Raw genomic sequence first — 12,265 nt, 5'->3', positions numbered from 1 at the left:
TGATGGGGGAACGCATTTGTGAGGAGCTCACAGTTAAGCAAAGCCAAGGAATGAGAATGAGCCAGGCTCGGGAAGAGTTAGGGGGGCCCAGCAAGGCGGAGGGCCTCAGGCAAGAGAGAGCTGGGGGCAGCCTTGGAGTAGAAGCCAGCCGGTGTGGAGCTATGGCTTGGAGAGCCAGGGAGCTGCAGCAGCGTCTCAGAGGCAGGCAGGCATTGCACGGGGCTGCAGCAAGCAGGGTGGACCCCTTTCCTAAGTGTACAGACGGCTGTGGAAGCAGAGGAGTGGCATGGTGTAAATTACAAGAGTAAATTTTAGGAGTTCAGCAATAATGAACCTGACTAGGATCCATGAGGACGTGGGTTTGATCCCTGGCCTCGTGCTCAGTGCGTTAAGGACCCGGCATTGCCTGAGCTGTGGTGTAGGTTACAGACGAGGCTCGGGTCCTGCGTTGCTGTGGCTGTAGCATAGGATGGCAGCTGCAGCTCCAATTTGACCCTTAGCCTGGGAACTTCCATATGCTACAAATGTAGCCGTAAAAAGAAAAAAAAAAAAAGAAAGAAAGAGTGAATTTTAAAAAACAAATAAAAAAGGACAGTTAGGAGGCTATTACTGTAGACCAGGCAAGATGATGGTGGCAGGGGAAAAGAGAGGAGAGTTGCTCTTTAGATATACTTTGGAGGAGGAGTTCCCTTGTGGCTCAGTGGGTTAAGGACTTGGCATTGTCATTGCTGTGGCTCAGGTCATTGGGTTTGATCCCTGGCCTGGGAACTTCTGCAAACTGTACGGCAGCCAAGAATAGATCTCAAATTTATTATATTACAATTTGGGAGGTCAGAGTCCGAAAGAGGTCTTACTGGGCTGAAATCAAGGCATTGGCAGGGCTGTGTTCCTTCTGGAGGCTCAAGGGGAGACTCTGTTTCCTCACCTCTTTGCTTCTGGGGGCCGCCTGCTCCTTGGCTTGTGGCCACTTCATCAATCCTCAAAGCCAGCAGTGCCTTCCTCTTATAAGGACCCTTGTGATCATATTGGACCCACACAGATAATCCAGGATAAACGTCCCATCCCAAGAACCTCAGCTGAATCAAATCCACATGTGCCCTTTGCATGGAAAGAAACTTAATTGTGGGAGTTCCCGTTGTGGCGCAGTGGTTAACAAATCCGACTAGGAACCATGAGGTTGCGGGTTCGACCCCTGCCCTTGCTCAGTGGGTCAAGGTTCCGGCGTTGCCATGAGCTGTGGTGTAGGTTGCAGACGTGGCTCGGATCCCATGTTGCTGTGGCTCTGGCGTAGGCAGGCTGGCAGCTGCAGCTCCGATTCGACCCCTAGCCTGGGAACCTCCATATGCCACAGGAGCGGCCCAAAAAATGGCAAAAAGACAAAAAAAAAAAAAAAAAAAAAAAAGAAAAGAAAAAGAAACTTAATTGTGAGTTCTGTGAATTAGGATGCAGACCTCTCAGGGTGGGGGGTGGGGGTCATTATTCTGCTTTCCCCAGCTGTGCTGCTCTGCCTGGCAGAGGGGTGCTAGCGTCACAGGCACAAAGGCGGGGATGTCGGCGTGTGTCGTATGGAAGCCAGGGGATGCGACGGGATCACTAGGGAGTGTGTGCTGGCAGGAAGACAAGGACCTGCCCCCAGGGTGCAGGTGCCGTTTAGAAGTCAGACGGGGAAGGAGCCAGCCAAGGAGTCTGAGAGGAGGAAGTGAGAGAGGTCCGGGGAAATCCGGAAGACAGTGTCTCAAGGCCGAGAGGGTCACACATGTCTGGGCTGCTGAGAAGCTGAGGAAGAGGGGACAGAAGGGTGTCTCTTGGATCCGGCAGTGTGGGGGCCACTGCTGACCTCGGCAGGACCCTTGTCAGAGGGTGGAAGTCAGCGTGGAGTGGGTGGGGGGCTGGGCAGGGCACACCCGGGGGTGGATTTTATTGGTATCGTCAACCGTGGAGGTCCGTGAATGACATATTTCATAATTTTAAAAACGTTTGCGTGGGAGGTGAGAAAGTGGAAACGGTACCCTAACCCACCATAGCTGCCTGACCTGTCACAGCGTCGGCTTCCTCTTTACGGAGTGCTCTGTGGCTTCCTCCCGCCCTCAGCGTAAGGCTTTGGGACTTGGCTTATTGTTACCAAGCCCCATCTTTATTGTTTTTTCTTTTTTGGCTGCCCTGTGGCACTTGGAGATCCTGGGCCAAGGATCAGATCCGAGCGGCAGCTGTGACCCAAGCCGCAGCTGCAGCCCTGTCGAACCCTGAACCAACTGTGCTGGGTCAGGGATGGACCCTGCCTCCCAGAACTCCCAGGATGCCGCTGATCCCATTGTGACACAGCGGGAACTCTCCCTAGCCCCGTCTTGAGGGGCCCTTCTCCAATATCCCCACTCACAACCCCTAGGATGGGGCAGCCTGATCCCCGCTGGGCAGCACAAAGGGTGAGAATTGGAGGCTGACCCTGGCTCTCTGCTGTCTTCCTGGGCTCAGGGTGGGGGGCAGAGTCTGCCTTCTGCTCAGGAAGCACTGTCACTGAGGCTGGGTGGGGCAGCACCTGCGGCAGCCACTAAGGAGCCAGCGCTGTCCCCAACAGAAGCAGCCGTGCTGCTGGTGGCATCCTGGTTCCCCCCCATCACCAAAGACCAGAGAGTCTTTACTTATCAGCAGTATCACCCCCACCTCTGTCAGGGCAGGCCAGCAGGCAGAGGGGATGCCTGGAGCGGTGCAGAGGTAGAGGTTGAGACCTCGCCTCCCACATGATGCAGATCCTGGGCCGGGAGCCTGCCTGCCTTTCCAGGTCTGGCCTTCTCCATAGTTTTCCAGACAAGGAGCCTGTGGGTCTGTGCCTGGGCAGGCAGGGAGGAGAAGGGAGTCACTGACCAGCTCAACCTTGCTGCCTCCCCTCCCGCTCAGGCTCCTGGTCACCAGCCCCAGAACCAGCAGGACAGCAAGCCCCCTGCACCAGTGTTCCCTCCTCTGGGACGAGCTCCATTGCCAGCCAGTTGGTAAGTCAGCCCCACTCAGGGAACGCGTCCTTTCTAGGAATCCCACTCATCCCAGCCCCACCTAACCCTAGACTCTACCCCTACAGCCAGACTTTCTTTCTTTCTTTTGCTTTTTTAGGGCCTCGCCTGAGGCATATGGTATTTCTCAGGCTAGGGGTCTAATGGGAGCTGCCACTGCCTTCCTACGCCACGGCCACAGCCACACCAGATCCAAGCCACATTTTGGACCAGCACCATATCTCATGGCCATGCTGGATCCTTGAGCCACTGAGTGAGACCAGGGATCGAACCCGCATCCTCATGAATACTAGTCAGGTTCGCTACGGCTGAGCCGTAGTGGGAACTCCAGGCCTTCCATCCTGATGCCCGGTCCCACCCCTACCCAGTCCTAGGCCCCAACCCACCTTTCCAGACCCAGTCCTAACAAAAGTGATACTGAAATGTATGAAGTGCTCGCCTGACACTGCAAAGTGCTTCGTGTACTTTTAATCCTCAAAACCACGCGCTTTACAGAAGAGGAAGCTCCAGTTCAGAGAGGTCCTTGGGTTTCCAGTACGACCAAGGTCACGCACCTGGGCAGCACCAGAGATGCAAACCCAACTCCACCTCCTTCCAAAACCCAGCCGACCCTGGCTCACCACACCTGCAGGGAAGCCAGCCTTTCTCCTCGGGTCCAGCGGTGGCCATCCTAGCATCTAGCGCAGGGCCTGCCATGTATGAAGCATGCTGGATAAATGCCATTTGGATGAAGAAACGAATGGACCTCATTCGCTCATTAACCACGCTCTGCCCACCCCGCCCAGTCTCACTCTAACTGGAGACCCACCTCTGCCGACCACCCCTCTGCCGTATAAAGCGGCATCCCGGTCCCTGCGGGAGGTGCTGTGTGGAACAGCTCAATCTCTGCCACAGAAGGGGACACAGTCTGGCAAGATGACTCCAACATGAGAGTCTCCTGTGGCCCACGTTGGGGAGGGAGGGGACGGAGCTACCCTCCTGCCCCTGGGGTTGTGGGACAGTCAGATTCCTGGGAGACGGGACTTTGAGAGTGGAGGGTTCTTTCGTCTATACGGGCAGCCCCAGCGCTGCACACACCCCCAGCTAGTGCAGCTCCATCTCCCTGCCCCCCAGACCAGGGCCCCGGGAGTACAAGCACCGGGTCTCAGTGTTTCTGCATCCCTGTCACCATCTGTCACAGGCCGGGCACAGAGCAGGCATATGTATGTGTTGAGTGAGAGAACCTGGGGGGAGAGGCAGGCTCTTTGTCCTGGGTGTGTCCAGTCCTGTCCCTTTTTTTTGGCTTTTTAGGGCCACACCCGCAGCATATGGAGGTTCCCAGGCTAGGGCTCAAATCAGAGCTGCAGCTGCCAGCCTATACCACAGCCACAGCCACTCCAGATCCTAGCCGTGTCTGTGACCTACACCACAGCTCACAGCAACACCAGATCCTTAACTCAGTGAGTGAGGCCAGGGGTTGAACCCACATCCTCGTGGATGCTAGTTGGGTTCATTACCACTGAGCCACAACGGGAACCTCCCAGACCTGTCCTTAATCCAGCATCGAGAAGCTGCTCTGAGTGCCAGCTCCTCCTCACGGGGCCCTGGCCAAGATGACCCTCTGCCCTCTGCCCCTGGCTCCTGGGTTGCCTCCCAGCATCCCTCCCTCCTCACCTGGGCTTAACTGTTTCAGAGCACGCCCACATCCCCAAAGGGAGGTACCGGGGAGTGACGCTTGTCCGGAACCATCACGGTGTTTTGGTGAGTGTGGGAGGGCAGAGGGCCTCAGGGAGGCTGGTTGACCACTGTGGGTACCAGTCCTGTGGCAGGTGATCCTCACACCTGAGCCCAGCTGTCTCCCTGGTGCCAACCCCAGGGCTGATGGTGGCTCTGACCCGGGTGCTCCGTGTGACCCAGCCCGCTGGCCCTACTTCTGGGGAGGGCTAAGCCAGCTCCTCCTGCATCCCCTGCCTGGTGGAGGCACTTGGTGCTGGCGTGGGGGTGCAGCTGTGTCTGCGACCAGGGGGCCTGGGCCGGGGGGGACCCAGGCTTTGCCCTCCCTTTCTCTCCCTCCCCAGGTCTGCCTTCAAGTGCCCGTGCGGCAGCCCCACAGCCTCAGCTCAGAGCTCACAGGCAACTGCAGCCTGCTGGCCCCCGACCTCCGTCCCAGGGCCCAGGTCTACTTCTCTGACCTTGGTAAGGCCTGGACCCTCACTCGCCTTGGACAGCTCTGAAGAGATCTCCTTGGGTCTGCAAGGAGAGGCACCAGCCCGTGGCAGATGCCGAGGGACGCAGGGGTCCGGGGAGGGCTGGGTAGGCCTAGGCCCCGTGTGAAGGGAAGCAGGGCAGAGCTGAGCGGGGGCTTGCCTGGAAGCCAACGAGGAGGCTGCCTGACTCTGAGCTCTTCGTGTGTTCTTTTAAAAGAAAGTCTCCTGGAGCCCGATGGCCACGTGGCTGCTGGCGACTGCTCCAGGGCAAAAAGGGCAGCACAGAGAACACAGCCAGGCGGCGCCGGGATTTGCAGGTGGAGGAGGAGGAGGAGGAGGAGGCGGCAGCAGGTGAGAAGCGGCAGAACCGAGTAGCTCCCAGGGGTTGTCAGAGCTGACTCTTAGGCTGGTGGCCTCCAGGGGTCTGGGAGATGGGGTGCCGTGGCTGGATTCTACAGGCCTGGTCAGTCCCAGCTCTGTCCTTCCCCCACCCCCCATCTTGCAGATGGGGAAACTGAGGTTGAGAGAGTGGGCGGAGCAGGTGTGCTGAGAGTGACACAAGCACATCAGACCCTGAGCAGGTGTTGGCTCTTTCTTTATTCTGAGACAAAGGCTTCCCTCTTGGGAGCATCACCGACGTGCTCCTTGAACTGAGCCCTCAGAGCTTGAAGGGGGTGATCGCCCTCCAGGGCAGGACGTGTGCCCCCCCTCCTGCCCCACAGGCCCCGCCCGCTCCTGACCGGCTCCCTGTCTCGGCGCAGGCACCGAGATTGCCATCATCCTGGATGGCTCAGGAAGCATCGATCCCCCAGACTTCCAGAGAGCCAAAGACTTCATCTCCAACATGATGCGGAACATCTATGAGAAGTGCTTCGAGGTGCGTTTCCCTGAAAGCGGGACTCCCAGGCCGTGCTTATCCAGAACTGCGAACCAGCCACCTCCAAACAGCCGCCAAAAATCCAGTCTCGGTTCTGTGGGTTGGCTACTGGGGCTGGGCTCCACTGGGTGGTTCTTCTGTTGGTCTTGTCTGGACTTTATTCCTCCCTCTACGGACATCTGGCTCTTTGCCTGGATGGCCTAAGATGCCCTCACCTTCCTGGGCCATGTGCCTCCAGCTGCCCAGCCCAGCAACTCCTTCATGGCAAGCACTTTTCAAGCCTCTGATTGCATCACACTTGCTGATGTCCCACTGGTCAAGGCAGGTCACATGGCCTAAGCCGGAGCCAGTATGTTGGGGGGCTATACAGGGACAAGGGTTCAGGGAGAAGCCTATGAGTCACTGGGAGCCGCTACCATCATACCTCCCTCCACCCCTACTGACTTAGAGAAATCCCGCTGCCTGAGCATCTCCTCCTGCCCAGAGACAGGAGGACTGGATGGATTCTTCCACTGCTTCCAGGAAGAGCCACCTAAGGGGCAGGGATGACCTTGGGCGTGGGGACTCTGCCACCCTCCTCCTCCCTTGGCGCCTCTCCTCCAGTGCAGCTTTGCCCTGGTGCAATACGGGAGCGTCATCCAGACGGAGCTTGACCTTCAGGACAGCCAGGATGTGGCGGCGTCCCTCGACAGAGTCCAGAACATCACTCAAGTGGGGAGTGTCACCAAGACAGCCTCCGCCATGCAGCACGTGCTGTGAGTAGGAGGGCAGCGGGGGTCACCTGCACACCTGCTGGGTGCGGGCTCACGAGCCTGCCCGGAGGCTCGGGAGCCTCCTGCATGGAGGAGGTGGCTCAACAGAGCTGTGAGGGAGAAAGGGTCAGGGTTCTGCCCCTTCCTTGGCCGAAAGGGGACGGTGAGGTCTTTCAAGCCCACCTGGGCTGATGGCGGACACCTCCAAAAATTCTTCCAAAGGCGACGCCCGTGAGCAGCGGTGGGGCACAGCGCTTACAGGAGGGGCTCCGTGGTCAGGGCCCCCTCGGTTCAAATCCCAGCTCCGCTTTGTACTTGTAAGACCTTGGACGAGTTGTCTAACCTCTCTGTGCTTCCACGTCCTCGCTTTTAAAATGAGAATAACGATAGTACTTGCCTTACAAGTGGATAAACGGGTTAAAACAGGTACTTTGCCTGCTCAGTGCCTGACACAGAAGCGCTATGTAAATCTTGGCCACTGTTGTTAAGGTCGTGATGAGTCCCACACGTGCCCGTAAGGAGTGGACTCAGGTCTGGCCGGCACCTTTCCCTTGGGGGCAGGTGAGGGCGAGCACCCCTGCATGGCAGCCTCGCCTCTCCCCTCCCTGCTGTGAATTGTAGGGCCATCCCCACCCCTCTCTGGGCCTTTATTCTCCCCGAGGGCCCCTTAATCTTCTCAAGTGCTAGAGCAGGTCAGTGAATAAAACCTCCCCAGGGCTCCGTCCTCCCTTTGGCAAAGCTCTCTCCGTTCACTCTCCCTGACTCAGAGACAACATCTTCACGCCAAGCCACGGCTCCAAAGCAAAGGCATCCAAGGTCATGGTGGTGCTCACCGATGGGGACATCTTTGACGACCCCCTCAACCTCACGACTGTCATCAATTCCCCGAAGATGCAAGGGGTCGAGCGCTTTGCCATTGGGGTGAGAGCTGGGGGCCACCTCCTGACTTGGTGCAGCCCGGGGTGGGGAGGAGTCTGGGTTCCAGCTCACCGGACCTCTGCTCCGTCTACCAGCAGGCACCGTCTCTCAGCCCCTGTGTCCCATGTGCCCCCCACCCCACCCCCTTCAGAGGGGGTCTTCCTCAGACCATGTCCCCATGGTAGTCACAGCTCACTCATCCAGCGGGACGGGGAGAGCAGTGGACACCCTGGGAGCCGCTGGACGGCTGGCAGGAAAGGTTCCTGGAGGAGATGGTGCCGAGCTGAGCCTTGGAGGAAAAACAGGAGGAGCTGACCTAGGAGTTCCCATCGGGGCTCAGCGGAAGTGAACTTGATTAGTATCCATGAGGTCATGGGTTCAAACTCTGGCCTTGATCAGTGGGTGAAGGACCCAACGTTGCCATGAGCTGTGGTGTAGTTTGCAGGTGCTGCATTGCTGTGGCTGTGGTGCGGGCCGGCACCTGCAGCTCCGATTTGACCCCTAGCCTGAGAACCTCCATATGCCACAGGCACGGCCCTAAAAAAAATGGAGTATCAGGAGTTCCCGTCGTGGCGCAGTAGTTAACAAATCCGACTAGGAACCGTGAGGTTGTGGGTTCGGTCCCTGCCCTTGCTCAGTGGATTAAGGATCCGGCGTTGCCGTGAGCTGTGGTGTAGGTTGCAGATGCGGCTCGGATCCCGCGTTGCTGTGGCTCTGGCAAAGGCCGGCAGCTACAGCTCCAATTGGACCCCTAGCCTGGGAACCTCCATATGCCCTGGGAGCGGCCCAAGAAATAGCAAAAAGACAAAAAAAAAAAAAAATGGAGTGTCTGACGTAGGGCTTGGTGGGGAGGCAACGGTGGGGGGAGAGGCAGGAAGGGCTCTGCAGGCAGAGGGAACAGCATGGGCAGAGGTGAGAAGGAGGCTGGTGTGTTCAGGAAAACACATGCAGAGTGTGTGGGGGAGAACAGGGAGCAGGGGAAGGAGTGGGGGATGGAGGCCCCGACAGCCGCGGGTGGTGGTGGGGGACGCAGCCCTCTCCCAGGGCCTGGAGAGCCCTCTGGGCTTGGGGCCCAGCCAGCCCTCATGGTGCTGGCCCACTGACCCAGGGCCTCTCTGCAGGTGGGAGGTGCGTTTAATAAAAGTAATACGTACAACGAACTGAAGCTGATCGCCTCGGACCCTGATGAGGACCACGCCTTCAAAGTGACCAACTACATGGCGCTGGACGGGCTGCTGAGCAAACTGCAGCAGAGGATTATTCGTGTGGAAGGTGAGTGTCCCTGGGGCAGCCCCCTCGGCGTTCAGCAGGAGGCCCGGGGCCTGAGCTCCAGCCCCGCCCCAGTCCTCCCTCCCCGTGGCCCCGCTGGACAACTCCCGTCCCCTCTCTGAGCCTCTGCTAGTCCTCTCAACAGTCAGCAGTCCCTCCAGCCCTCCTCACGTTGCCCAAATTCCGTGATGCTCTGATGAGAAGCTCTTTCTGGTGGCAGAGAACAAAGGGTGACCGGGGCGTGGTGCCTGCCACCCCGGAGGAGGGAGGGGACGGCCCAGCCCCCTCTGCCGGGAGCTGCTCAAGCAGGACCCCAATCTCTAGCCTGGGGCTCAGCCCATCTTACCAGCCATCCTGCCTTCAATGGGGAGTCCAAGCTGGACCCTTCCCCAGCCTGGTTTCTCGCTTCACCGTGGCCCACAGCACCCTCACTGGGCTTCTTGGCTTCCAGGCATGGTCGGAGATGCCCCCCACTACCAGCTGGCACAGGTGGGGTTCAGCGCCCAGATCCTGGACGAGGTATGTGGCCGACTCCGCACCAGGCATCCTTGCCAAGGGGAGGGCCGGGGGGTGGGGGGTGCTGGCTCTCAGGGTGGGACTCTGCCCTCCTGTCGTGAGGCCTCTGCTGTAATTTTTGTCACAGAGCATTCTGCCTCTGTTTTTCTCAAGAGATTTATAGTATCTGGCCTTGAAGGAGCCATTTTAGGACAAAGGGAAACCCTTTTTTCTCTTTTTTTTTCCTTTTCAGGGCTGCATTTGTGTCGTATGGAAGTTCCCAGGCTAGGGGTCGAATGGGAGCTGCCGCTGCGGGATCAACACCACAGCCACAGCACCTCGGGATCCAAGCCGAGTCTGCCACCTGCACCACTGCTCACGGCAATGCCAGATCCTTGAACCCACTGAGTGGGGCCAGGGATTGAACCCACAGCCTCATGGATACCATGGGTTCATTACCACGGAGCCACGATGGGAACTCCCAAGGGAGACAGTCTGGGTGCTCGTCCCAACCTGGGCCTTTGAGGGTGACAACAGAATGGCCCAGTTTCTAACAGGAGGTTGTTTCATCCTGTGCTGGAGAATTAAATGCCGCCCCTTAAGGCAGATCTGTAGCGCCTGGGCTCTGGCCTGGGTCGGCTTGCCCACCAAGTCGGGTGCTTGTCCCCTCCAGAGGCCCTGTTCCCACGGGGGGGGGACACATGGGCAGTGAGGACACTGTCCTTGCATGTGGCGGAAGCACAGCGAGCGCCTCACTCGGCACAGGTGCCCTGTGCCCCAGGCCCAGGCCGCACTGCCTGTGGGGGCGGACGGAGGTGGTCCCTCTCGTTCCATCCTCGTCGCACTTGAACGCTCAACGCCTGGGCCCTGGGTTGCATTTCTGCCCTGGGGTTCGCTGGTACAGGAGGGACAGCCGCCCTGACAGGAGCACGGGACAAGGCAGGAACCCAGGGTTTGCCTCTCGGGCTACGGAGCAGCCCCATCGCCCCATGCCCACAAGGTTCACTGTGCTGGCTGGTCGATCTGCAGCCACCGTGGCTGGCCCTGGGTCCCTCTCGCTCAGACGGTCAGTCACCAACCCTTGTCCCCTGCAGGGGCAGGTGCTACTTGGCGCCGTCGGGGCCTTTGACTGGTCAGGGGGCGTGCTGCTCTATGACACACACAGCCGCCGGGGCCGCTTCCTGAACCAGACGGTGGAGGACGCCAGGGGCGCGCAGTACAGCTACCTGGGTGAGGGCAGGGCCTGGGGGCTACCTGGGTGAGGGCGGTGCTTGGGAACTCTTGGTGGAGGGGTGAGGCCTGGACGGGGATACCAAGGCTAGTTGGGTAGGGCCTTGGTCTGTGGACTGAGGGCTGGGCCCCGGGTAAGGACCCCAAGACTGAGAATTAGGGCCTCCTGGATGGTGACAGGGCCTGCTTGGTACTGATGCCCAGGGCAGCTACCTAGGGAGGTGGGGCCTCTCCGTTAATAATAGTGGTGGGTGACCCTTCACCCCCTCCTTGGACTTGATGTACCGCGTGGGTCACGCACGTGGGTGGCGAATGTGTGCGGAGTGCATTTTGAGCGAAGCTCGAATGCAAGCTCGAATGCGTGTCTGTCATATCTGTGGGGCATGTGTGTGTGACCAGCCACATGGACAAGCGGGAGCCATCGCGGGTGAAGTTGACAAGGATGAGATGGTCTCTCCAATCTTGCCTCCCTGCCCAGGCCTCCTTGAGGGCCTGACTGGAAAGCGGGGGGCCCAAGGAGAGGCCCAGTGGGAGCTCCTGATTACAACCCCCCCTCAGGTTACTCGGTGGCCGTGCTACACAAGACCTGTGGCCTCTCCTATGTGGCGGGGGCTCCGCGGCACAAGCAGCGGGGGGCTGTGTTTGAGCTCCAGAAGGAGAGCAGAGAGACGGACTTCGCGCTGGTGCTGGAGGGCGAGCAGGTACCTGCTGGAGAAGGACCCCCTGTTCTTATAGACGGAGGATCTGGAGGCCCCAGAGGGAAAGGCACAGGCTCGAGGGCACACAGTGCGTTGGGGACGCAGCCTGGGCCGATCTCAGGCAGGGCTCAGCCTCTGCTCCTGCTCTGCGTGTCTGATCACCAGCTGCTCTGCCCCACTGAGGGGGGGTCAGGCTCGTCACCCAACCCCTGTGTTATTCTGGCCCATGCGTTGATCTGGACACCCCAAATGTGGTGGTCCAGGAAGAGCAAGAGCAGAGGTCTAGCCATGCTGCGGGGTCCCGTGGCGGGGGGTGGGGGACTCCCCAGAACTCCCTGTGACCTGCGTGCCCCCCGTGGCTGTAGATGGGGTCCTATTTCGGCTCCGAGCTGTGCCCTGTGGACGTGGACATGGATGGGATCACGGACCTCTTGCTGGTGGCAGCTCCGTTTCACCACATTCAAGGAGAGGAGGGCAGAGTCTCTGTGTACCGTGTGAACCACCAGGTGGGAGAATCTACGTCTTTGCACGTTGGCTGAGGTTGCGGGGCTCAGCCTGGGGTCCAGGTGACGGAGGCTGGGAGCGCCCTGGCCCTGCCTTGAACCAAAGGGTGGTGATGGGGAGCTCAGAGTAGATGGGGGCCAGGTGGGGCGCCTGCTCCCCTCTCACGTTCCCCACCCCATCATCCCAAACAGCTGCCCAGTTGACAAAGCACACTTTGTCTGTCACCCCACTTGTTTCTCACAGTAAGGGTGAAAGGTGGCTGTCACTCCCATTGTACAGATGAGGAAGCTGAGGCTCAGTGATGGTGAGACGTGCTCCAGTTTACAGAGCA

At 59.1% G+C, this 12,265-nt stretch overlaps 1 protein-coding gene across 1 annotated transcript in view; it reads left to right on the top strand.

Annotated features, from left to right (window-relative positions):
* ITGAE (integrin subunit alpha E) overlaps positions 1 to 12,265 on the top strand; it is a 68,093-nt gene that overhangs the window by 22,189 nt on the left and 33,639 nt on the right. Inside the window, 13 exon segments of the mRNA XM_021067683.1 lie at positions 2,896 to 2,987; positions 4,678 to 4,745; positions 5,063 to 5,180; positions 5,409 to 5,450; positions 5,453 to 5,542; positions 5,953 to 6,068; positions 6,672 to 6,823; positions 7,588 to 7,741; positions 8,860 to 9,010; positions 9,459 to 9,526; positions 10,597 to 10,732; positions 11,291 to 11,433; positions 11,796 to 11,936. Of these exon segments, the coding sequence (XP_020923342.1) occupies positions 2,896 to 2,987; positions 4,678 to 4,745; positions 5,063 to 5,180; positions 5,409 to 5,450; positions 5,453 to 5,542; positions 5,953 to 6,068; positions 6,672 to 6,823; positions 7,588 to 7,741; positions 8,860 to 9,010; positions 9,459 to 9,526; positions 10,597 to 10,732; positions 11,291 to 11,433; positions 11,796 to 11,936 (1,471 nt within the window).

The sequence above is a fragment of the Sus scrofa genome, chromosome 12, assembly GCF_000003025.6.
Source record: "Sus scrofa isolate TJ Tabasco breed Duroc chromosome 12, Sscrofa11.1, whole genome shotgun sequence".
Taxonomy (NCBI): domain Eukaryota; kingdom Metazoa; phylum Chordata; class Mammalia; order Artiodactyla; family Suidae; genus Sus; species Sus scrofa.
This window is presented reverse-complemented; position numbering and strand designations above follow the sequence as displayed.